At 39.0% G+C, this 27,324-nt stretch overlaps 1 protein-coding gene across 1 annotated transcript; it reads left to right on the top strand.

Annotated features, from left to right (window-relative positions):
- The first annotated feature begins 97 nt into the window (after positions 1-97).
- LOC120557942 (natural resistance-associated macrophage protein 2-like) lies at positions 98-24,506 on the top strand. The gene is given in 19 exon segments (XM_039798667.1): positions 98-287; positions 6,050-6,134; positions 9,370-9,503; positions 9,774-9,893; positions 10,441-10,560; positions 10,666-10,772; positions 10,893-10,963; positions 11,050-11,117; positions 11,229-11,282; positions 11,285-11,386; positions 11,730-11,739; positions 11,742-11,887; positions 12,049-12,135; positions 12,838-12,957; positions 13,053-13,202; positions 13,345-13,418; positions 13,878-14,031; positions 15,966-16,019; positions 21,382-24,506. Coding segments are annotated over 18 exon segments (1,677 nt in total). The 5' UTR covers positions 98-287; positions 6,050-6,100; the 3' UTR covers positions 21,454-24,506.
- The last annotated feature ends 2,818 nt before the right edge of the window (positions 24,507-27,324 follow it).

The following is a 27,324-nucleotide window of genomic DNA, read 5'->3' as shown; positions in this document are numbered from 1 at the left end:
GAGCAAGACCGTCAGCGCCGCCTGACAAGCTAAAACCAGGGCAAACCTTTCTTTCTATAAACAGCTCACCCATTGACCAATCAGAACAGTTGTGTTAGTGCACATGCGCATTGAGTCTTAAACTTACAGTTGATATGGAAAGATGATACGACTTTGGAAGAATTTAGCTTGATAACGTGCTACTTAGCTAGCTACCTTTTAAATTTACACATATTGGGTCAGTTTAAAAGCAGCTTTAATCGTCAAAACACAACCTGTAATTTAACCCTCCCATAAAGTGTACCCAGGTAAGGGCGTTTTTTATACTATGATAAGGGTCACGTTATAGCAGCTCCCAACAGGACAGCTAACACACCATGAGAACTACTTGTTAGCTCTATCACACTGTAGATCGACAGTGTTGGCGCACCAGAGTTTATGTTATCGGGTTTGTCGGAAGGGTTTAAAGGTGATGAAGGCTGCTCTGGTTCACATACATCGTTAGTTAGCGGACAGGCTTGGTTTAATTTTTTAGCTAGGTTTGGTTTAACTGCAGCCACATCACCATGTAGCTAGCTAACGTTAAGTTATCAGGACGAGAGGTCAAACGTTGAAGTTCAGGTTAGCTCTTTACTACTAACGTTACTTACTCTGGGAGTTTGTAAAATCAATTGACATTATTTAAACACTATCAGAGTAAGTTGTATTATACAGGACAACATGCTGTTATTAATACTACAAGTGTTGCTGGAGGTTTTAGTTTTGACCCATTAATATTGTTTTCCTTAGCTACATGATATTGTGCTGGAAACCCCTACTCTACTAGAGTAGGGTATTTGACAGCCATACCCTAGCTAAATTAACTGAATTTGGTCCTCTGTCCTTTTGTCAGGCAAGTTTAAGGTGTTAGTTGCTGAAATGTAACCGTGAATGGGATACACGGGAAACTAATATCTTCTATATTATATATCTTCTATATCTCCTTCTAACAAATATCCGAGGTGTGTGCATGTTCTTCTTCAAGTTTTTAAATTTCCTGATTAGACAGAGCCAGAGATAACTCTTCTTTTAACCATTAGAACATCTGAATGCTTATTATTGTTAAACATAGCAGTGTTTGCGTTGGAGATGGAGGGTTTTATATTTTTGTGTAGCTGCTGAGTTCTCATTAAAAAAAAAATAGTAAGAATGTTTTTGTATTAATTCAGGAAGAAGATCTAGTTTTTCATGTAGGATTCTTGTTTAACATTTAGAATCAGTTTTCTTTGGCATTATTGTGTTGAGATTTATGTTTTCTTTTGCATGGGGTATGAAACCCTGCAAGGGCCATAATTTGAGGGGTGTAACATTAGAGATAATTTGCCAGTTTGGGAGTTGTCATAGATTTAGTGATCGTAAAAGCTGTTCTGTGCAGATTAGGCCTCTATCGTGTTTGTTGAGGCCAAGGCTTTTTGGAGAAGTTTGATGAATGGGTGATCAAGTAGTGTGGTTTCTTACTAGGCTTACCAATTTTTAATTTACATGTACAACCTTGGGCAATCTAACTTTACAACATTTGGTAAAGTCAAAATGAATCATGTAGTTGATGACATAAATTTTAATTCCTGAACTTTATACTGAGTGCTGTCATTGAATAATGTTTAGCGTATTATATGGATTCAATTTTACCAAATTATTAGCTGCTGCTGGGAAAACATTGTCAAAGTCTAACTCTTTTACACATAAACATGGTTGCCCATGGTGTTTGACAAGATTAGTGCAACATTGTGAGTGATTGTGATCTGATCTAGTGAGATTACTCCCACCATCCTCCAAAAGAATGTTTTTATTCTTTCATTTTATCTTAAGTTACAGACAGTTAGTGAGTTTATGTTAGGAGGAAGTAAACCTGCGATCCACTGGCTTCACAGGTTAAGATGAAATACTTCCTTGTGTTGAACCCTGTAACACGGCTGACTGAATAAACTGTTATTAGAAGGGTGTGTTTAACAGGGATGTCATTTAGTACTTATGGTGGTGTGTGACACATGGTCGTTTGAGAGCTGTTTGGACTTGATTGAGTTTGGGAAAAATGATTGAATCAAACTGATGCACCTGAACCACCCGTGATCATCACGTATGTCTAAATGACAATGGTATTAAACTGTAGGATCATTTGTACTAGTTCAGGATCATAGCTGGCTTGGTTTTGATCATGGGTCTTTATGAGCCACGATAACTGTACACAATAATATAATAATTGAAACCTCATTTTGTACTATTTCTAGTGTGTTCATTCACTAACTGTGACTGCTGACTGCAGCCACATGAGGACACATCAGTGCCTTAAGAGATGCAGAAAACTGAAGTGTCCCGCAGCCAAGTGATATATAACTTTCTTTGGTATCTTTGTTTTGTGGAATGATCATTGTGTTTTAGCTGACACTCTCTGCCGTGAAAGAGGCAAAGCAGCGGGTGTGGGAGAAGTTTGGAGAAGACATGGAGAAGGACTTTCGGTCGGCACCAAAGTGCTTCTGGAAAACTGTTCGCCACCTCAGGAGGGGGAAGCGGGGAACCATCCAAGCTGTGTACAGTAAGGATGGGACACTGTTGACCTCAACTGAGGAGGTAATAGGGCGGTGGAAGGAGCATTTTGAGGAACTCCTGAATCCGACTAATACACCCTCTGTGTTAAAGGCAGAGCTGGAGGATGACGGGGGATTGTCGTCGATTTCCCGGGCGGAAGTCACTGATGTAGTCAAACAACTCCACAGTGGCAAAGCCCCTGGGATTGATGAGATCCGTCCAGAAATGCTCAAGGCTCTGGGTGTGGAGGGGCTGTCTTGGTTGACACGTCTCTTCAACATTGCGTGGAAGTTTGGAACAGTGCCAAAGGAGTGGCAGACTGGGGTGGTGGTTCCCCTTTTTTAAAAGGGGGACCAGAGGGTGTGTGCCAATTACAGGGGTATCACACTTCTCAGCCTCCTCTGGTAAAGGTCTACCCAAGGTGCTGGAAAGGAGGGTTCGGCCGATAGTCGAACCTCAGGTTGAGGAGGAATACGCGATTCCGTCCTGGTCGGGAACAACGGACCAGCTCTTCACTCGCGACGATCCTGGAGGGGGCCTGGGAGTATGCCCAACCAGTCTACATGTGTTTTGTGGATCTGGAGAAGGCGTATGACCGGTCCCCCGGAGATACTGTGGGAGGTGCTGCGGAGTATGGGGTGAGGTGCCTTTTCAGGGCCATCCAATCTCCTGCGACCAAAGTGAGAGCTGTGTGTCCGGGTTCTCCGGCAGTAAGTCGGACTCGTTTCAGGTGAGGGTTGGCCTCCCGCCAGGGCTGCGCTTTGTCACCAATCCTGTTTGTAATATTTATGGACAGGATATCGGTCGTAGTCTGGGTGGGGAGGGGTTGCAGTTCGGTGGGCTGGGGATCTCATCGCTGCTTTTTGCAGATGATGTGGTCCTGATGGCATCATCGGCCTGTGACCTTCAGCACTCACTGGATCGGTTCGCCCGAGTGTGAAGCGGTTGGGATGAGGATCAGCACCTCTAAATCGGAGGCCATGGTTCTCAGCAGGAAACCGATGGAATGCCTTCTCCAGGTAGGGAATGAGTCCTTACCCCAAGTGAAGCAGTTCAAGTACCTTGGGGTTTTGTTCGCGAGTGAGGGACAATGGAGCGGGGAGATGGTGGTCGGAGATCGGTAGCGGGTGCGGTATTACATTCAATTTATCGCACGTTGTGACAAAAGGAGAGCTGAGCCAGAAGGCAAAGCTCTCGATCTACCGGTCAGTTTCCGTTCCTACCCTCACCTATGGTCATGAAGGCTGGGTCATGACCCGAAGAAGACGAGATCCAGGGTACAAGCGGCCGAAATGGGTTTCCTCAGGAGAGTGGCTGGCGTCTCCCTTAGAGATAGGGTGTGAAGCTCAGTCATCCGTGAGGAGCTCGGAGTAGCCGCTGCTCCTTTCGTCGAAAGGAGCCAGTTGAGGTGGTTCGGGCATCTGGTAAGGATGCCCCTGGCGCCTCCCTAGGGAGGTGTTCCAGGCACGTCCAGCTGGGAGGAGGCCTCGGGGAAGACCCAGGACTAGGTGGAGGGATTATATCTCCAACCTGGCCTGGGAACGCCTCGGGATCCCCCAGTCGGAGCTGGTTAATGTTGCTCGGGAAAGGGAAGTTTGGGGTCCCCTGCTGGAGCTGCTCCCCCCGCGACCCGACACCGGATAAGATGGATGGATGGATGGATCTCTTACCTCAACTGAAAATGTTTCTGTTTAAACCTGAAAAAAAGGAGCACAGACGGTTGCAAGAGATGTGGACAATTGATCCTTTTCGGTGTAGTAGAGAGTCATATAGTTCAATGTATTGTTAGAAAAAACAACAAGTTACCTTACTTTGATAGTCTTATAGTAATATCTTATAGTAAAAAAATGCCGCTCATTTCAAAATAACTTCTGGCCTTGAGGAAAGGTTGATTCATTTTGACATATGAGGTTTTAGGGGTTTATGTGGTTCTTATACAAGAAGCCACTCATATTTTGCTGGTAACTGATAGTATTATTTAAAGGTCCGATGACATGGTGCTCTTTGGATGCTTTTATATAGACCTTAGTGGTCCCCTAATACTGTATCTGAAGTCTCTTTTATATAGACCTTAGTGGTCCCCTAATACTGTATCTGAAGTCTCTTTTAAATAGACCTTAGTGGTCCCCTAATACTGTATCTGAAGTCTCTTTTATATAGACCTTAGTGGTCCCCTAATACTGTATCTGAAGTCTCTTTTAAATAGACCTTAGTGGTCCCCTAATACTGTATCTGAAGTCTCTTTTATATAGACCTCAGTGGTCCCCTAATACTGTATCTGAAGTCTCTTTCATATAGACCTTAGTGGTCCCCCAATACTGTATCTGAAGTCTCTTTCCCGAAATTCAGCCTTGGTGCAGAATTACAGCCACTAGAGCCAGTCCCACAATGAGCTTTCCTTAGTATGTACCATTTCTGTGTCTGAAGCTATTGAGGAGGAGAGGGGGGGGGCAAGGTGGAGGGTGGGGGTGTGGCCTTGACTAACTGCCACTTTTCTCGTTTGAAAGCCATGATGTCTTTCTCTCATGGGTGGGCCAAATTCTCTGGATGGGCAAAGCAGAGAAAGGGGAGGTAACCTTGCTCCTTATGACCTCATAAGGAGAAGATTCCAGATCGGCCCATCTGAGCTTTCATTTTCTCAAAGGCAGAGCAGGATACCCAGGGCTCGTTTACACCTATTGCCATTTCAAGCCAATTGGGGACCATAGGCAGGCTAGGGGAACTCATATTAATGTTAAAAAACCTCATAAAGTGAAATTTTCATGCCATGGGACCTTTTAAATTCAAATTTTGTTAAATTAATTGTTGCTACTAAGCAGTTACAACTTGTCCTTGTACCACAGGTACAAAGGACCTTATGGCCCGTTACTCAGCGCATGTGTTAAGTTGTAAACCAGAGGAAGTGGCACTCTGATGGAAACTTTGACTGTTGGGAAAGCTGCTCCGTCTGCTTCCTCAGCTCGTCTAATACCTCACATGGTCCCATAGTCATGTGCTTTTAGAGGAGCTACACTCTCTGTCTCACAGAACATGGTGTTATAAAATGCAGTTTTCTGGCTGGACTGAGGTGTTGTATTTGATTTTTTGGGTGGTAAGTTTAGTTAAGAAGTGAATCTGTGTTAGAGGAAGGATCTACGAGGTGGAAGTGAAACTCTGACGCCAGTGGTCAACTCAAGGTTTCCGGTTAATGCTTCTCTTTAATCTAGTGAGTGACCTCTCACATGCTGTTAATGTTGCTTAGTCATTTTTATGACTCGTGAATTCTGTTGCTATTGATGGGGGAAAGAATAATAAATGTTGCACAGTCATGTCTTATGTTCAAGTTGTTTGTTCCTCATGTGAAAATACCTGAAGTTCCTTTGACAATCCAACAAAGGAATACAAAACCAGTCATTTAAGCTTGTTAGTTTAAAGAGCAAAGCGTCACTTACGTGATAATTACTGTTTTTCCCCTCACGTCTTTCATGCACCTTCAGATTATGTAACTGTTGTTGTCTTATTCCAGGGAGGCTGATATTCATCCCTCAAGTTCCCAGGGATCCCTCAGCCTGCCCTGATGAAGGCCGAGCAAGACGGAGACCTTCTCGAAGGTAACTGCTTAAGATAACAGAAACATGACCATCACATTACATTATTACAGACACACCTGCCATGTTCTCCAATGTTAAACACTCTGGGCATTCGGTTCAGGCTGCAATACACATTCTGTGTCAGTATGAATGTTGACGGAGCAGCTTAAAACAACATTTTGTCTTAGATGCATGTAACCACAGTGCCATGGTTTTAACTTTTGAAACCTCAAACTCAACATATTTACATAAAGGAAGATTTCTTTTCTTCATTCCTTGGAATTCTTTTAAGAATCAAAATGCTTTTAATTGTCCTTGCTTCTTTTGTGAACTTTATCACTGCTTGTTTGTTGCTGTGTGATTCGTTGAAGTGTAAAGGGCAGCTCCCTCTCTTTGCGGTTCATTTATAGAAATGTGATGCCGTTGTGACATCTAATGACAAAAAAAGTGATGATTAAGGCAGTGTCGTATAAAAGCCGAGTCACTGTTAGGGAACAGTGGACTTTGCGATCAGCAGTGAGTTGGAGATGAAGGGAGGAAAGAATGAAAAGTCCAAACTCAGTGAGTAGTACACATTGTTTACTGGTAGATTTAAGTTTGTAAATATTGAATAGTCTTTTGTTTGTAATCATTTTTCTTTAATTGTGTTCTTATAACCAATGTTGATGGAGTCATTGGTTTTAAGATTTGAATGATGTGGCCCAAATCACAGGTTATTACTGACTGAGCAAATCTATCTATAATTTCAGGAACGTCTTTCTGTCTGTGTGGGTGTGTGTGGGTGTTAAGCGCATATCTCTTTAACCGTTAGTCCGATGGATTTCAAACTTTACAGGTGTCTTGCTACGGGCACGAGTAAGTGCAGTGCCAATTTTGGCGTTGTTTGGATAAGAAATGCAAAATATATTGTTAAATATATAGGTAAAAGAAGCACACATTGGCTTTTGCCGTTCTAGCCGCTGGCCACTCCCCCTCTCACACTGAGGACTAGAGACAGAGAGCAGCGGAGCTTTGGCAGCTAAAATGTGACATACACCTCAGACCCACAAAAATGTGCAAAGTTGTAGTACTTTGGACTGTCTTTGACTTTGAATAAACAAACCACAATTCCCGAATGTTTTGCGAATGTGGTGTTGATGGCGCAGTGGATATGACACTTGCCTTTGGTGTGGGAGATCTGGGTTCGATTCCCACTGTGATACATCTACCAATGTGTCCCTGAGCAAGACACTTATACTAGTTGCTCCAGAAGCGTGCGACCTCTGACATACATATACAAATATATATATATATATATATATATATATATATATATATATATATATATATATATATATATATATATATATATATATATATATGGATAAAAGTGTCAGCTAAATGACAAGTAATGTAAGGAAGGTTACCTGCACATCAGTGCCTCTGACTCTTTTCCTGCTATTGTATTAAATTGCTGTGAGATATATATATATATATATATATATATATATATATATATGGATAAAAGTGTCAGCTAAATGACAAGTAATGTAAGGAAGGTTACCTGCACATCAGTGCCTCTGACTCTTTTCCTGCTATTGTATTAAATTGCTGTGAGCTGGCAGAACATAACGTAGCCTAATCTCGGAGATTATTCCTTCAGAGCACACACACACACACACACACACACACAAACACACACACACAGTCCTGAGGCGTTTTCATTTCATTTTCATCCAAGAGACGCTGTGATAGACCTTTTTCACGGCAGACATGTTGACCTGTCATAGTAGGAAAAGCACACGTGTATTCAAAATCATTACTGATGGCTGCATTCCACTTAGGAGAGGCCCTGGTATTGTGCATGCTGACTCACTGAAATAGCTTACTGGGACACTTGATGGAATTGAGCCATCGTTAAGGTTATCAGTTTCAGCTGTGCTTTTCCTACTATGACAAGTCAAAATGTCTGCTGTGAAAAAGGTCCATTGGTGGATAGGATATGGAGCAGGGGACTGACAGCGACATAACCAATCACATTATGACAGACGCTCCACTCAGCACCAATTGCAATGTTTAATTTTAAATGAATTTAGCCTACTGGCAGTCTGGCACACGTGGGTGCTCGGTATTTTCCGTGGGTGCCTATGTCTTCCTCTGATGTAGAAGTAGCCTACAATAAGTCAATAAATAGTAGGCTATACAGTGGAGTTGCATATGAAGTGGTTCAGGGTCCTTCTGTAAGTCATTTTGGGGTACACTTTGGTTTTGATAAATTCTACAAGCAGCAACACCACAGGCCAAGTAATCAGCCCGTTCTAAATGGGCACATTTTTAACTGGCACTGCACTAGTGCATGTCAATTTAACTAAATCACTTATGTAGCAGTTTTGAAAGCAAGGTTGAATTGCTTTTTGCTTATCAGCAGTGAGGTTTTTGCGATGGTTGCTTCTGGTCATTAAACTGGCTCAAATGGCTTAATCTTTAAGTGTATGCAGTAAAGCTCCTTCACAGACACGTCTCCGATACTCTGACTAAAGATTTAATAGAGCTGTGCTTTGTGCTCTTTTAAGTTATTTAAGAAAGCTGGAAATGTCTGGTTTTGTTTATTTTTATTGGCAGAGCTGTTGCTGTTCTGCATGTATCTGCTGTATCTCTGTTCAAATATAAAATCTCACTGGTCTCTCTTTAGAAGGCAGCCTAATTTATAAAAGAAAATCCAGTTTAGCGAGATCCCACTTTCTTTTTATAACGTAAATAAAATTTATTTTTTTTTCTCTTTTTTTTTAACTTGAAGTGGAGAGTTTGGTTATGGATTTGTTGAAAAGAAGCAAAGGTTGCACTTGCAAAAGTGTTAGTCGTGTAGCACAGCAGATCTCTAGAAATGATTCTTCATTTCCATGAGATAAATAGTTTTATGGGGCAAATTCAGGTTCACTTATTAAGTTGTCAATACAGCGCAGGTGCCATAATATACAATAAGGTCACTCAAATCATGTTGCAGGGCCAACAGCACATTGTTGGAGTAATTGTGTTGCATCTATGAAACGTTCAGCATTTGAATGTGTCCGTGAAAAGTTGTAACTGATCAGAATGAAGTTATCCAGGTAGAAAAAATTTTTTTTCCGTAATGGCACCTGCCTTGAGATACAGAAAGTGTGGAATTGATGGAAAGATGTATTAGTGTTCCAGCAGTGGATAACTTTTTCTGTGTTTATGTTACTCTTACTCTTCTCTCATCACTAATTTTAGTTTTCCTCCTCTTTGGTTTTGTTAGACTCCTCTCAGGAGGATGGAGTCCAGACTAACCAGTACAGCTCCATCTCTCCTCCGGCCTCCCCAGTGGCCCAGGATGAACCCTTCTCCACATATTTTGAAGACAAGGTGGCCATTCCCGAGAATGTCAGCCAGGTACTGTCTCACAGCCGCTGTTTCGTGTCAAATAAGCAGCAAAACTGAAGTTTAAAATGTTGGTTCATTTGTAATCATGTACAGAATGTAGTAGCTGGGTTTATCTGTTTGAAAGATCAAGTATAATTCTTTTATCCTTGTTGGACAGTTTATTAGAATTTGTTAGATTTGGGAATCAAAACACATTTTCTTTTGGAATTGAAACAATACTATATTAATCAAATTACAACATAGGTAATAATGATGAAATTCTGCTGTCCCTCTATTCAGGTGTTCAGTTTCCGTAAGCTCTGGGCCTTCACCGGACCAGGGTTTCTGATGAGCATTGCTTACTTGGATCCAGGGAACATTGAGTCTGACCTGCAGTCTGGAGCTAAAGCTGGCTTTAAGGTGATACACAGTATAAAAGATATCCAAACAAAACATGGCTGTTCTGCAAGTTTACTTTGCTGGGTAATGGATGTGGGTTTAGGACAAAATGTGAACCATAATACAGTGTCCTTTTGATTGGTATCTATTTTAGCTTTTTTATTTTTAACTCCATATTTGAGGAAGTGGTTCCACAGGTTTTTGTTGTTCTCTTCACACCGATACATATCTTCTCCCCTTTTCCTTTAAAAGTGTCATTATTTAAATTTGAAGGCAAAATGGCCATACTTCTGGTCATATTTTGTCTGTCTTTGAGCACAATGCGGCTTGTTCTCTTAGTGTTTGTGTCTTAGAGGAGTGACACATAATGAGCTTGATCAAAATATTTCTCTAAGGAAAGGCATCTCAAAAATGCCAGTTTTGAATGTTAACATGAGCAAGAATTTACACATGAGCTATTATTTAACTTTGGCAGTCTGCCCAAGTAAAACTTCCCATATAGGAAGTATTACATAGTAGGATAGTATTACAAAAGTAGGAAATGCTGATTGTATACTTCTTTTTTTAGCTCCTATGGGTGCTCCTTGGAGCCACTGTCATTGGGCTGCTGTTGCAGAGGTTAGCTGCACGCCTCGGGGTCGTCACTGGGATGCACCTGGCTGAAGTCTGCAACCGCCAATATCCCACGGTGAGCATTCCCTACTCTCATTACACATGAACTTCCCTTTTCTTGTTGTACATTAACGTTTTATGCGTTGGATTGTACTTGTGTAAAATCTCTTTTCTTTTTCAGGTTCCTCGGATCATCCTGTGGCTGATGGTGGAGCTGGCAATTATTGGCTCAGACATGCAGGAGGTCATTGGCTGTGCCATAGCGTTCAACCTTCTCTCTGTGGGCAGGTACCTTCTTCACTGCTTGTCCATGAAAAGTGACTGCAAACATTTTTAGAGATTTACAAAGAGTCTGTTTCTGATGATGGTGAGGACGGAGTTACTGTAGTTCTTCTCTTTCTCCTGCAGGATTCCACTGTGGGCAGGAGTCCTCATCACCATCACAGACACATTTGTGTTCCTCTTTCTAGACAAATACGGTACGGATACACCATCACTTACTCATCAATCAATGTCTAAAGAAGCTGTGCATCTCAGCATTGATACAGTTTGTATCTCCTTGTAGGCCTGAGGAAACTTGAAGCTTTCTTTGGCTTCCTCATCACCGTAATGGCTCTGAGCTTTGGTTACGAGGTAATAGGACCTTGCAATTTCCAATATAATTCAAGTGTTTGTTAACAGCTGACAGAGTTTTTGCCAAGACGTTTATGACACCATGACATGTTTGACTCTGTTTGTCTGTAGTATGTGCTGGTAAGTCCAGACCAAGGAGAGCTGCTGAAGGGGATGTTCTTGCGTGCCGGTGCCGCGGCTGTGGGCCTCCGCAGTTGGAGCAGGCGGTGGGAATCGTAGGCGCCGTCATCATGCCCCACAACATCTACCTGCACTCAGCGCTGGTCAAGGTTAAAAAGCATATTAGAACTTGTCACTGACTCTAGGAGAACCTGAAGAATTTTTTGACAAACTTTTTTTCTAGAGTATTTCTAAATACATGTTTATGTCAAATTGACTCTTGTCAATAATTTTTGATAAACTGATTAGCCGTCCCATCCATATTTTTTATACAATTTACAAAAGTTACAGCATATTTGTCAGTGTTTGACACAAAGTATACATTTTGACACACAGTATGAATTATATCCATAAAGCTCAGCTGTATGAATGCAGTTTTAAAACATTCCTAAAGCAGACTCTGGGTGTTTGATGAAATTTGAGAGTTTTTCTGTTTACTTCCTTATGTGCCAGTCTCGGGACATCGGCGCAAAAATAAGAAAGAAGTAAAGGAAGCCAACAAGTACTACTTCATCGAGTCAACTGTCGCTCTCTTCGTCTCCTTCCTCATCAACGTCTTTGTCGTAGCAGTCTTTGCTCAGGCCTTCTACGGGAAAACCAATATTGAAATGGTGGGTGTACAATATTAAGAATCCACTCCTCTTTACTGCTGAAGCCTGTGTCTTTCATATGGAAACACAGTGGAGTAATTGTTTTCTGATAAGTACTGCTGACACGCAGTGTCCAGAGCTTTAAGTTGTGGTTCATTATGTGTGTGTGTCCCTGGTTGCAGAATCAGGAGTGCAATGCAACCGGCAGCCCTCACTCAGATCTCTTCCCTCTCAACAACGGCACACTGGAGGTGGACATCTACAAAGGGGTATGTTTGGTCAGCACCACAACAACAATAAATCACAGTTGTATTGACGTCGGAGGACATAGAACATCACTTACTGTCAGTACTTTCAATTCCTGTTGGTATATTTATTTTAGTAATTCTATACTATTCATACAACTAGTTATGTAGTATGGAACAGAGACAAACCTTTTCAAGGCAGACATTTGAGCTGTGTCCCAATTCCATGCTACATACTAATTGTATGTAGTATATGTTATATACTAATCTGTATTGTGCTGTTTTTTTTTGCAGTTAGTATACAATAAATCAACATATTTAACCATTTATACTAACAGGAAATTATGCAATATGTGCATGATTGGGGGTGCTGAGGTACTCTGCAAAATTAAAATAATTAGATAATAATGCTATTCAAGTGCATTTCATGTGTGGCACAATAATGTAGGATATTCTGGTCAAATCAAGAGCCGGATGCTTGACTGTTTTTCTTTTTTTTTAGTTTTACTACCATTAGAGCTACATAAAGAATATGTTGATGACCTGAGACTTATGTTCTCCTACTACTACTACTTCCTCTCTGTAAAAGACAAATGACAGACAATGGAAAAATAATGAATATTTCATACTGACTTTTACTCCTTGAACAGCTTTCCCCTTCCTTCACGCATTTCAACCACTGATGATAGATAATTAATTTCTCTGTGGCTATGTCTGTTTGTTCAGGGAGTGGTCCTGGGCTGTGTCTTTGGGCCTGCAGCCCTCTACATCTGGGCAATAGGGATCCTGGCAGCTGGACAGAGTTCCACCATGACAGGCACTTACTCTGGGCAGTTTGTCATGGAGGTAAGAGTGCCTATTGGTTATATACCTGGAAATGGGTAAACACTAAAACAAAGAAAAGTGTGTGTGCTCATGTGTTTATTTTTGTGTTTGCAAAGGGTTTCCTGAACCTACGATGGTCCCGTTTTGCTCGGGTGTTGCTGACCCGCTCCGTCGCCATCATACCTACACTGCTGGTAGCCATTTTTCAGGATGTTCAGCATCTGACCGGGATGAACGACTTCCTCAACGTGCTTCAAAGCATGCAGGTCAGGAAGAATCATTTAAGAAAGCCCTCACAATTAAGTCTGTCAAAGAAATTTATAACAATAACCTTCTCTTACTCTGTCCTATTGTGTTTTACACAATACTGTAAAAATATTCACTTTGACTTGACTTTCCATTCAACAGCTACCATTTGCATTGATCCCAATTCTGACCTTTACCAGTCTGACATCCATCATGAACGACTTTGCAAACGGAATGTGAGTGAAAGATATCGCGTTCTTTATCATTCATTCCTCAGGATGTGTTTTAGGATCAATTCAATTCAAGTTGAAACTAAGAAAGTGAAAGACGTGATCTCTTTTGGTTTGACAGCCAGTTGGTGAATTTCTTTGTGTTTAGTTATTCATCGACAAATCAAATGCAACTTGTTTGCTCAATGTGACCTGATTGACTCTGTTCCAGACAAGTTTATTATGAAGTACGATGTTTATTGAGCGTTTCACCTGCTTCGGACATGTAGACTGATAATTTACAGTAATTTGATGCTGTTTATGAAAAAACACATCCAAAGTTGTTTTTAGACAGGCCAAGATTGAGTTACGCAAACTAGGAATTTCCTCAGTGTTACTGTCAGAAGGACATATTTCCAGGAGACTGTTAGTTTGAGAAAAAAACATTGTTTCTCAATGGTCTAAATAAACTGCCTGTTTCTTTAGGGTGTGGAAGATTTCCGGAGGCATCGTCATCCTGTTGGTTTGTGCAATCAACATGTACTTTGTGGTGGTTTACGTGACGGCGCTGAACAGTGTGCTGCTCTATGTTTTCGCTGCTCTGCTCTCCATAGCCTATCTGTGCTTTGTAGGCTACCTGGTGAGTATGATTACTGCAACACTACATTCATTTCTCAGACACTTTTAGTACATTTTGTAACCTTCTTTTAATGCAGACAATGATTCTCTGACGAAGTATAGTAGTATAAACTTGTTACTAAGTCTGTCTTGCTCTTTAAGATTTTTTTTTTCTCCACAAAGATGTGTTTATAGTACATTGCCTACTGGCGGGCTTTTAAATATCAATTTTCAAACGAACTTGTAGGAGTGTTATTTCAATGAATACATGTCTAATCTTTATACTTGAATTTGTTTCAATTGTAAGAACACACACACATACACAAGCACAAACAAAAGCATTTTAAGTAAATCAAAATCAAACTTCATACTTAAAGTGATGGTTCGGAGTAATTTCACCCTAGGGTCCTTTGCACCATGATCTCGAGCCAAACACCCCCCCAGAAGCTTTTTTCACCTGGGTCTAACATTGGGAGCGTTAGCGTAGAGTAGTGTTATCAGCTGAATAGCTTAGCACAGAGGCTAATGGATCCGAAGTGTCTCTTAACATTACCCCACTAATAATGCCCGAAATGATACCAAACGTCTACAGTAGTACAAATAGGTTATGCTCTCATAAAACGATGGATTGTAAAATTTGTAAGTACACCAGAAGTTTATGTAAATAACACTTGCCTGCTGGCTTCTGCTCTCTGCTGCTGCTGCTGCTGTTACTACCGGGCAGTAAGAGTGCTTAGGGACATCTACAAATTACAACACCGAAAAGAGATGCAACAAAAATATTTATTAATTTAATGATTAAATAAGGTAATGTCTCCAAACTTACCTCAATTATTACTTGTCTCCTGCTAGTTATACTACAGCACTTACTTAAAAAAATAAGTTAAATTAAAAAATATTTTTGCATCTCTTTTCGGTGTTGTAATTTGTAGATGTCCCTAAGCACTCGTCTTACAGCAGCAACAACAACAGCAGAGAGCAGAAGCCAGCAGGCAAGTGTTATTTACATAACCTTCTGGTGTACTTACAAACTTTACAATCCATCGTTTTATGAGTGCATAACCTATATATACTAGTGTAGACCTTTGGTATCATTTCGGCATTATTAGGGGTAATGTTAAGAGACCCTCGGATCCATTAGCCTCTGGCGCTTAAGCTATTCAGCGGCTAACGCTTCTACGCTAACTCTCCCAATGTTAGACCCAGGTGAAAAAAGCTTCTTGGGGGGTGTTTGGCTCGAGGTCATGGTGCAAAGGACCCTAGGTGAAAAATAAAAAAAAAATTAAAAAAAATAAAAAATTTTTTTATTTTTTTAAATTACTTTAGAGGAGGCAATTTATACACTGATGTGGTAAATATGGACAGCTGTACACGTGCATTTGTTACGATTACATTACTTAGGATCAAAAACTAGAGAGTCCACAACTTTGCTAACACAGCCAAACATTAAGCAAGTGCAACAACACAAGACATAGCTAAAATTACTCGCTGGTCCAACAGCAAGATGGCGGGCTCGGCGTCTGTCTTGCAGCCTTTTATTTTCGCAAAGCTCTTACCATTCTCCCTGTTACAAGTCAGAGTAGCATCAAAATGATTTTGAAGCTGATGTTAAGGTAAAATAGTGACATAATGTTGCTGTAATTAGGATACAGTAATCCAAGGTTAAAGGCGCTGTTAATCAGATTTTTAAACTCAACATGGCCATAACATAATTACAAAAAGATAAATATTAAAAACAGTTTTATTAATTGTGATGTATTGGACAGTTTTCTAATGCTTTAAATAGTATTTGTTTGCAGGATGATGATGATGGAGTAAACTTAGATTCTATTTTGAAAATGGACTGTGTTTGGTGTTTTGAGGTCTTCTGTCTCACTGTTGTTTTAGTTAAAAAAAAAAAAAAAAACATATTTCATGCATAAGTGTGACTTCTGTCTCCTGTGTTGTTGTCTGCAGGCATGGCACTGTTTGGTTGCCTTGGGAGTTTCCTGCCTGGACTTTGGCAGCAGGGTAAGCAATCGACCTGCTGTGCTCATAGAGGAGCAGTCTGAGTACGACTCCTAGAGCCAAACAGGACAGTAACCACCAGCATTCCTCTTTCCTCTTGGACACACTGAGCCCTGTACACAACCAAGACTTTTCTAGATCATGTAGGATCTTGAAAGCACATTTACTGCTAATGTCACGTGTTTATTTTGTGTCGGGCTGGGTATCAGAATTTGGTGCTATTTAGGTACCCAATGAACCAAATTGATAGTAAACCAGCAAAGAAAATTCAAGGCCAGTGTTTGATGATTACGAAGACTTCTAGGAAATGTAATTAGTGTCAATTAGTGTTACAATCCTCAAAGGCAATATCTATATTCACCTCTGCTTGTAAAGTAGCATACTGTGGCATGAGTGGTTTATACAACATGTAACTCTATTGATTAATAACCCAATGATCTATATCTTTAAACCAGATTTTTCCATTTTTATAAAATTCTATCTACACTTTAAAAAAAGAAATAGCTTGTATTTTCACCACATCTTTGTGAAAGACATTCCCGACAGTTTTCACACACTGTGGTCATCATGAGGAGAATGACCGAGAATATCAATTAAAAGTTAGATTTTACACCGAAGTTCTAATGTTTTTAGACTTGAGACCACGAGTTGGGTTTAACTTGACATTTTCCTGCCTGTGGGAGAAGCAGAGCATGACAGAGGAAACTCATAATATACAGTAGCTACAAAAGGTTATTCAGCATCAAATAACCTTGAAAAGGCCCATTTGAATTGCCACAATTCAAATAATAATGAAACAAAACAAGAAAAAAGTTTGATCACATAAATACAACATAACATACGTATGAAAGGTCCAAGGTTTGCAGTACAACAATAATGGCTGCTGTGTTTCTGCCCAAGGTTCTGTGGAGGTTAGACTGAAGCCGTTTCTTTAATATTTTGCCATTGTTTCCATTAAGTAAGAACTGACCTAACTATCTACCTAAAGTAGTGGTCTTTTTAAATTTTTTCTTCCTGGTTATTTCCCTGGTTCCCTAAGACATGTACGTATGCTAGCTGTACCATGCTCTCTGTGAGCCCTCTTACCTCCCAGTGTCCTGGTGGAAGGAGGCAATGCTCATTAATTATTGCCACTCAGTCTACCTCAACATCCTCATCTCATGTAGCTGTACTGTCTCTGTAGCAGTTTGATTCACTGGATTTTTGCATCTAACACTTCAATAGCAATTGATATTTTTAAGAGAATATAATTGTCACATAATTCACAGGACAGTTATGTTAGACCTACCAAAATCACCAAACGATATCCAGCCCCTTATTGTGTGAAAGGAAAAAAAAAACGTTTTGGTACATGGTTTTGATATTGTGAGCTGATCCCTGTCTAACATGTCGAAGAAGCTAAAGTGGCAAGTTTTGGTATCCTGCATAAATTATGCATGTACTTCATTTGTCACATCCCAGTGTTCTCTCTCTGTTCTGTACAAGTACAGAGTGGACATCTGGTCAATACAACCAAGTCTGTGAATGAGGGATTATTTTTTTATTTATATATGAGGCAAAATCTGTTAGAGTTCACTCGGTCATTGCTGCCTGATGAAAACTATTGTGTTAATGTGATCAAGACCGAACTGGTCCATGAAATTAGTTGATTGTTAACAGATTCCATCCAAACTAGTAACACTTTATATGACTGCAGCCTTGTCCTCTTTTAGTGCCTAAATAATCAGGATGCCAGTGACTCTGCTTAATCAACACACTCAAATGAGCTTATCGGTGAATTAAAATTGACTGTGAAGGAAGATAAGTTTGTAGCACTGTGCAGTTGATGCAGATGTTGTTTAATCTCTTGTTGACTGAGAGATTAGGTGTTGGATTTTTTTTGCTTCTCTTTAGTGAAACCATGGTAAACCTCTACTCCACATTTTATTTAGTATTGTTTGTCTGTGGGTAAAAGCTTCATAGAAATGCATTGTAATATGTCATATTGCGATACATATGGTTATAATTTGAAAACTTTGAGACTTATTTATACTGCTATGCAGAGAAGGAAAGTAATTTATGTGATGTGGTAGCTTCAAAATAATGTTGTAGTCATAATTGTTATTTCATGACAAAGCTGTTTAAAGGAGAGCTGAAAACAAAAGTTAAAACAAGTAAAGAGGACGTCAAGATTGTGACACAAGTTTGTCTCAGAGGGATTTACAGTCTGTAATCTATCGTTAAACCCTCGAAAGCAGCAATTCTGTGAATTACATTTAAAAAATGCTACAGCTCCGAATAAAATAAGGTCAAAACAGATTAATTCAAATATAGAAAATGTTTACGCTAATTCTGGTGCATCTGTTAATTAGGCTACAGTGTGCCTAGCGTTCTGCACTGATTCATTTAAGACTAACTTCAGAAATGTTTTTGTTCTCCCTTCTCAATGTTGTTAGTTTATTTTTAAGTGTATGTCTGTTTCTTTCCACTAAGAATAAACTACTATTACTATTAACTGTAGATTTTAGAAGTCCACAGGAAGCTTAAAACATAGCCTGTTTCCCTAAAACAATAGACATATTAAATAAAACAATGCAAAGAGAATTAAAACTTGTTTAAGTCAAATTAATTATTCATATTTTAATGTAAGACAAGTGCCATCATTTCCACTATCAGATGCCGTAGATTACAGCACAATCTGCCTTCACTCAGCTTTGTATCAGTCTAACATGGCTAAACACAAGTTTAGCAGCAGCAGTTTTGATGTGGAAATTAATATGTGGACAACGGCACAACAGCTTTACTGTTGGTTTAATCCAAGTATCCAATACGTTGGAAATGAACTGTGTAGCATACAGTTCATGTGATCACATTAACGATCTCAGGTTCTTTCATAAGTTATTGATTTTTAATGTTCGCAGTGTGGTGAATCAGTTTCAGCACTCCGGTTCAGAGTTCTCAAAAGCGTTCATAAAGTTTCTCAAGGTTTTCAGGCTTCTGTGACTTCATACAGTGTCACATGAATACTTCACTGGCAAAAAAAGAAAAAACATGGCAAAGGCACATTTAAAGTGTTACAGAGAAACCTTCAATGCAGTAAAATATACACTGAAGCTATCACTCATTTCTACTCTTGGGATTGAATGAATAAGTGTCTGTCCTTGCTACTGGATAAAGCACCCCATGTGTTCAAAATAAATGGGAAATAATGGATATGTGGACATTTGTTGGCGTTTTCTGTCTGAATATTTAAAGAAGGATTCATGCATTATGTGTTTTAACTGTTTTAAATAGAAAGAAAATTATATTAAAAAGGTAATTTAAAAAAAGGACCATGTTCTGAAAAATGACTAGAGAATTACCTTAAAGGTGCTGTAGGTAGGATTGTGAAGATCTAGGCTTTAGCCAAAGAATTTGAACATCGACAACTTCTCAGTCCCTCACCACTTTCTGCTAAAGCCCAAAACGGTCTCCTAAGCCCCTCCCCCCACAAGGGAGAATTAATAGGCTCGTTGGAGATGAACTGTGCCTCGCCTGTAAAGTAGACAAGAGCAGGCGGCAGCAGCCAGGGGCGGTGACAAAAATCCGCTCTCAAGTCGGACAGTTTTCCAGCTGATTCCAGCCAGCAGCCTTCAGGCTGAACAGGAAGTGACAGAAACACTGTGGTCCGATTCCGATTTAATAAAATGTTATCAGACCCATATATCTGCTCCTACACGTCTTCAGTTGATTTTATTATGACAGAGTAGCTGTCAAAATTCTCTACATGTGATCTGTTGCTGATTTTAATTATCAACAGACTGTAGATCTGAACAGACTTAGTCTCTCTGACTTCTAAACGTAACTATCAGCCTCACAACATGTGTTCTGTACAGAATAAGCTTTTAAATCAGACAAAACACAGTTAAAATCCCTCAGATTCAAAATCAATAAAAAGTTTATATAAAACGTCATCATGTTGAGTCGATTCTGAACCAATCAGCTGTTCAATCAGCTGAGAGGCCGGCGTTTCCCAGCATGCACTGGGTCCGCCTGCGTCCGCCTGGCTCTTGCAGTTGGTGAAAAGCAACAGCGCTGCCTGCGTCTCAGAACTGCGGCCGCCTTGGTCTCGTGAGATTATCGTTGCCCGCGTGTGCATGACGTCAGAGCAAGTCGGGATCAAGTCGGACAAGAATCTAACCGGCATGCGTTGGGCGGCGATCGATTCTGTGCAGATCTGGCTCATCTCGAACGAGCCTAGTGTGTGTGCATGAGCAGTGATTGACACGTAATTTCCTGGATTAAAGGGTCAAAGGGCCAAATTGTTTTTTTTTTTTTTTTTTTAAGATCAATTTTTTCTTTATTTTTCATTTAAACAACAAAAACAGAACAGACAAACACACTTGAACAACAACCCCCCTGTCCCACCCCCCACCCTCCGCGGTCTCGAGGAAAAGAAAGGAAAAAAACAAAACAAACAAATAAACAAAAACAGAAATCGCACCTTGCCTAGTCGCCCTCCTCTATTTCTTGTGATGCTGAGGTCATTAGGACTGATACTTGTGCTGTTGCACCTTTCCGTAGGTCTATAGTCGATGGTTTATTGTTCTTTGTTTTTACTTTATATAGCCAGGGTTGATAGAACATTATGGTAGGCAATAGAAATGCTTTTTTGCAGGACTTTCCAGGATTAAATGAGGAAAGTTGGGTTTGGAAAGTATCACTTTGACCCAAGGTGAGCACCCTTAATTAATCTGTAAAACAATAAAATTCAAATTGTGAGCTGATTGGACCATATTCACAACTGATCAAAACCCTGCATTGATTGTGATCTTTTCCTCATATTAGTATTACATATTTCATTTTGCATATGTTTTCTAAATTGCAACACAGTAAACCACTTACACTTGTCATTCTGGGTATCTGCAGTCTCTAGGTTTATATTGCCTGAGAAAAGCTAGCCTATATGTAGATGTATGTATATGTAAAATGAGCTGCAGTAACACTGATGCTTTCACGGGTCATAATAAGCACAATGTGTGTAGCTAGCAAGTAGTTGTGTTTTTTTTCTTCTTTACAGGTAAACAGAGTAGGGTCAGAGTATGTTCTTAATTTTTATAATTTATAGTTTACACTTTTATTTTGCTATGAAAATTTGAGAATCCGGTGTAATCAATTAGCCTGACAAGCCAGACTCACATTTGCTGCCGCTAGGGTGCGTCTAGATTTCTAGGCTAGTAATCAATATAAATTGTGGCAAAATCATATGAATTCTTTTCTTCTTTTATGATTCAGGTTGTCATCATGAATGATAAAATAATGCTAAGCTGATTCATGTGATGAGTTAACCGTCCGTATACAGCACTCTCCTCACCAATAAAATCTCCATCTCTTCTCTCTCTTTCAGATGCAACGGTCACCGCACACAGGCATTTTCTTAATGAGTGACATGGATACTGATAATCTGATTGAGAGATAGGAGGACTCATTGGGGGGATGTTGAACTGATGACCCGACAGAAGTGTGGGACCACTGAAGCTCGGCCAGTATGTTTGTCTTCACCTCTCTGTGCCTAACCGGTTTCTGAAGTGTCCTTACAGTTCACATTGTGTGATACACCAGCCAATGTCTAATCCAATGATGGATGTTTTCCATCGCAAAGGTCTCAGCAACCTCAGCTAAATAATGTTTATGCAAATAATGGTTAAATATGTCTAAAGGATTTAGGTTCCTGTGACAGTAAACTACATCAGTTTTTTGACAAAACAAGTATGTTAAGGTCCAATATATCACGTTTGCCAACCAGACGCTACCGTGATGAGATTATTGCTTTCCATTTAGAAATCGCACAATAATTAACTCACTATTCCACATCACTGAGATGCCAGTCTTGAGTTCAGAGACATGCTGCACTAAAGATGCTATGGGCCTCCATTATGGCCACCAGGCCACACAATTAATCTAGTTTCTTTTTTATTTTATTTTTTATTTCTTTATTTTCCACTTCTTTTGGTTCAGTTTAGCTGACATGACATAAAAAAATCAGATTTTGCCATTGTCACACATCCCCACAGAGTGAGAACAGGATTAATATCTGATGTAAATGTTGTATGATTTATTCATAAAAAGGAAAATTCAAACACCAACGCTGCGGCATGATGTTAACAATTCTTTTATGTGTTTGGTGGGGACTGAACAGCTTCCCTTTATTCTAGTTTATATTCCAATAAAATCTCTAGTGATTTAAAGCATTTGTCTATATGTAAATATGTGACTAAATGTTTTTAAATAATATATTAAATATGACTATACCACTTGAGAAATATACAATATATTTGTGTAATTAGTCACAATTTTTCTGGTGTTTTATACTATATAAAAGAGAGTGACAGTTTTATGTCATTCTATGGCCAGTTATACATCTATTTTAGATTCTAGGAATTTCTGTTCTTGAAGATAAGGTCTGTACTGTACATATTTTTTTGTATTTTCCAAGTCTTTCAGGACCAGAACAATTGCTAATTGTAAATTATTGCCACCATGTGTAGGATTTTCACATTCTATTTCAGTGGTCCTTGGTGGTATAGTATCTAAAAAAAAGACACTGGCAGCAGACACTCACTTTAAGCTACATAATACATGTGTTCAGCACATGTATACATTCCCAATAATTAATTTATGAATTTTAGTTCATACATTTGCAGTAGACGTTTCGTATAATTGATCAGTGAATGCAGGACTTGGTGTTTGATCCACTGAGTGTTTCACAGCCTGTTACAGGCATCTTATTCAATCAATGCTCACACATTACAACATAATCATGTTGTATCTTCTATTATTTCTATTCTCATTTAAGTTTAGGTAGTTTGTTTTTAGATTTGTTTATTTATCTGTAGTTAATATATTTTTTTTATAGATGCTACTTTGGCTTGTATGGAGTTTTAGTTCATGTTTAGTTTGGTTTAAAATGTTTTTATTTTGTTACATCAGCAGCTAGCCTTTATTAAGCCAAATTTGCGCCAAACGGGGTATGATGTGTGCAAAAAAGCATTAGTTTACAGAAAAATATGGCATTTAATTTCTGAAATGAATATGGAAGAAAAAGTTGAGTGAGGTAAACGGTAAATCTATAAGAAGTAATGTGGTGTATAACGAGTAGCAGCACGGCACGTGTTCATTGTATCTCAGTGCTCCTCGTGTCCTGGCACAAGATAGTTTTAGTTACTCCACTCCGGTTTACCAGGAGATTCATGGGAGTTTGTAATTGTACAACACATGAACAAGTTTGACTGTTTCAAAATGTGGGAGACCAGTGTTAGCTTAGCAACAGAGTGCTTATACGTATGAAAAAATGCCTCTAATTGGGAGAGTTGGACACTTGCGTGTCTTCTTGTGCACTTCACTAACTTAGCACCTTTTGAAAAACATATATATATATTTTTTTTTAACATAAAATAAAACAAGAAAAAGAGTACAGAGAAGAAACTAGAGAAGGAGACAGAAAATTATATGAAATAATAATGCCAAACAACAATGGAATCTGTCATAAAAATCAAAAACATTTCAGAGGTATGATTGTGCACTGCTGGTGCTTTCCTTGACCAAATACTGAACTGCACTTGTATATTAGAATTGCTGTGCAGACAACCAGAGTGCTTCGTGTATTCACCACTGTGCCTCATTTCTAGGATCTCTAGCACACTATTCAGTCAATAGGATTACAAGCCAATACAAGAATCTCACAATGTTGTAGGTGGAACAACACAACTGTAGTACAGTGAGCAAAACAATTAGAACACTGTAAGAATTTGTGTTTTAGGGTTGGGTATTACATTTTTTGAAAGTCTAATATATTTTCAAATTTGTTTTCTTTTAGCCAATGTGTTCTGCATTTGCCATTATACTTTCTGAAAGACTAATATTTTTCTTAGGAAAGATATATGTATATTTTTCCCCACTGCGAGTTGCATAAAATGATTATGTGACTAATTCCAAGTTTGAAATGACATATCATGCCAAATAAAAACCAAATATTTGTGCAAAAGACCTTTTTTAGTAATTTCACTCCAGCAAAAAACACTTGTTTTGACAGTTGACATTGTAAGCTGTATAATAAAATAGTTTTACATTATGGAGGACCATTGATGGCAACACAGCATTAGGTTAATACTTGAAAGTTATTAATTTAGTTAGTAACTAAGTTAGTTCAATCAACATATCTCCGTGCCGGAGAAGTGCATTTGGTCGGAGTATGTTAGTCACGCGTGACGCGTACATGGCCTGGCTGTGTTCTAATCTAACTTCTAGTGAATTCTATTGAAAACATGCTACTGCCCTCAGTTAAACCATATTTCTTATTGATAACTGTGTCATTTGTTGCATGTGAAGTATTTTAAAGTGTCGGAGTATGTTGGGATTGTCAGAGACCATTTTCTGGTTTCTGGTAAATGTGATATTTCTGATTTGATTCAATTGTAAAGTATGATACAGTATTGAGACCGTACTGAAAGTGTTTTTTCCAACATCTGTTTTTTTTTTTTCTTGTTGAATAAAAAAAGGAAAAATACTTTTAAAATCTTTATTGTTTCCAAATCTATCTATTATTTCTTCTTTTAGTAAAAAAAAAAAATAAGACAAGAATTAATTACTGGGGTGTATATTGGATCTTATTCATAAAGATCTTATAGAAAAACACTGCAGAATGAATTACACTCAGCTGCTCCTTACTCTGTATCCCCACTAACAGAATCTATGTTGCTATTTCTTTCTTACTTGAAATTAGTTTAGATACTGCTCATTTTCCCAAATGTGACTAAGTTGACCTAGGTGTATAGGTTGTTATTGGCGACCCCTTAACATCCAGCCTGCTGAATATAAAAATGTTCCTGCTATGACTGCTGGGGATTTCACCTACATCCGTGTCTGATTTGACAGCACCAATGTTATTGCTGAGGAGCAGTAGGCCTATAGCTAGCCTACATCGTACATTTTAGCCCCCTTATCACAAAATAAGCATGATAGCCTGCAGGGGTTTGATAGGGCTCCCAGCGATTAACGTTACTTCATGAGTAGTGACTGACTTTCAAAACTGACTTGCACCTATTTCAGCAGTTTGCTCCTTTTTGTTAAATCACTTTATAGCTAGTTCTTTCAAAGTTTCACACAAATATGCTATCCTTGTTTGTAGTAACGTTAGTAATAGCTGTTGTTTAAAGAGGCTGCTTTCTTCTAAAGTAACGTTAGAAGTTAACTGAACCAAGCATTTTACGAGAGCTAAAGGGAAAATACCTTCACCCGCCGCCATAAACCTACAAAATACCTTTGCAGTAACGTTTACTGTCATGGATGTATAATAAACCGGTAACGTCAACTGTGCAGAGCATGATGCTGACTCCGAGAGGTTGCCACAGTAACGTTAAACTGAAAGAACGAAGCCGTTGGTATCTTCCCGGCCACACGAGGGCGCCGTCTTTCTTTTACAGTATAGATCCATTTGTCCGACACGACCATAGACTGTTAATATTAAGGCCACCAACTTTAGAAAAAATATATTTAGGGATAAAGTTCTGTAAGGTTTTGGGGTTATTAATAAACTGTCTAATCCAGTTTATTTTGAAAGTGTTATTTAATGTTTAAGTCTAAAAAGTTCAGACCCCCCCCCCCCCATTGATTAGAGTTCATTATAACAGATTTTTTAATGTAGTGTATTCTGTTTTTCCATATAAAGTTAAACAACATTGAATAATTTTTTTTGGACACACTACTATCTACAGCTAAAGAGAGAGCACCATAAGTAAGTCTGGATATACCATCAGCTTTTGAGAGTAGGATTCTACCACTTAAGTCTCTTTGTAACCATGAATTCAGTTTCCTTTGTGTTTCCTGAAAGGTAGGACTAAAATTTAGGGAGCACCTTGTAATTTGGTCTTTGGCTATGATAATTCCTAGATACGTGACCTGATCTTTTACAGGGATTTTATGTATAGAGGGCACCAAGCAATCTTTTATAGCCATAAGTTCACACTTTTTTAAGTTCAGATGAAGACCAGAGACTTTCGAGAAACCTTTAATTAATTCTAACGATAGAGGAATTTGGGAGGCGTCCTTCAGGAAGATTGTGGTGTCATCAGCAAGTTGACTGAGTATATATATATTTCTGGGTTTCTGCATGGTCCCAGTGAGTTATTATAAGATCCTTAACTTTTTCTTTGACCTGTGCGGAGTTCAGAAGAGAACTATTCAATTTCCAGAATTATGCTTTTGGGCCTGTATGACTACCAGGCAAGGATATTGATTGATAGATTGCTTTATGATCAGTCAAAGGGGTATTATAAAAATGAACTAAAATCTTATTTATCAGGCATCTGGAAACCAGCCAATAATCAATTCTAGACTGTCTTGATCTGTCCTTATTAGACCAAGTATATTGTCGCTCACTAGGAAACAATTGCCTCCAGACATCAACTAGTTCAAACTTCTCCATAAAACATTTCAGAGTTGAGTTGAAAGATACTGAATTCCTTGGGGGGAATCTGTTTATGGTGTTATTTAGGGCTATATTAAAATCCCCACCTAAGATTAGAGAAGCATTGGGATATTTGGTTAACCAGTAAGAGACTTTATCTTCCAAAGTATCAAAGAGTGTACTATTTTCCAGAGGGGAGTGGTATCCATAAATGTTGATAATAATAATATTAAGGGTGTTTATGGCTATAATCATACTGACAAAGTGACCTGAAACATCTGCATCAGTCTCCATAACATGTCCCTTAATGTTGTGTTTGAAAGTCCCTACTCCAGCCGAATGTTCAGATCCGTGAGCTAGCCATAACTCGTTCCCCCACTGTGATTTCCAAAACTTAAGAGTGATTTGGAGTTGAGTGACATTCTTGAAAAAAATAAAAATCTGGCCTTGTATTTCTTTGCAAACAAAAATAAAGCCTTGTGTTTCACATTATCTTTCAGACCCCTGACATTAATTGACAATAAAGACAAAGACATAGAACAATACTATGAAGGAAACACAGATAACTAGAAAATTACAAATTACAAATTTTCCCTCTAGGAACACTTAATAGCAGACTAACTGCAGTAGAGGAACAAATTCTGTAGTCAAAATAGCAAGGGCATGTTTTCCATTCTGTTCAGTAATATACATGCTGAATAAGCACCAGGAGATAACCTATTAATTTCAACACAAGGATACTTTAACGACTTAAACTCCCCCTTCTTTACCTAAAATAAAAAAAAAAAAAAATAAAGTTGGTGATATCAAATCACATAACAGAAGCGCCATTTTCCGGCAATTAACAGTAATGGCCTACGAAATTCGCATATGAAAGAACAGAAA

The sequence above is a fragment of the Perca fluviatilis genome, chromosome 4 (assembly GCF_010015445.1).
Source record: "Perca fluviatilis chromosome 4, GENO_Pfluv_1.0, whole genome shotgun sequence".
In the NCBI taxonomy this organism is placed as follows: Eukaryota; Metazoa; Chordata; class Actinopteri; order Perciformes; family Percidae; genus Perca; species Perca fluviatilis.
Note: the sequence above shows the minus strand (reverse complement) of the source record. Positions and strands in the feature narration are given on the sequence as shown.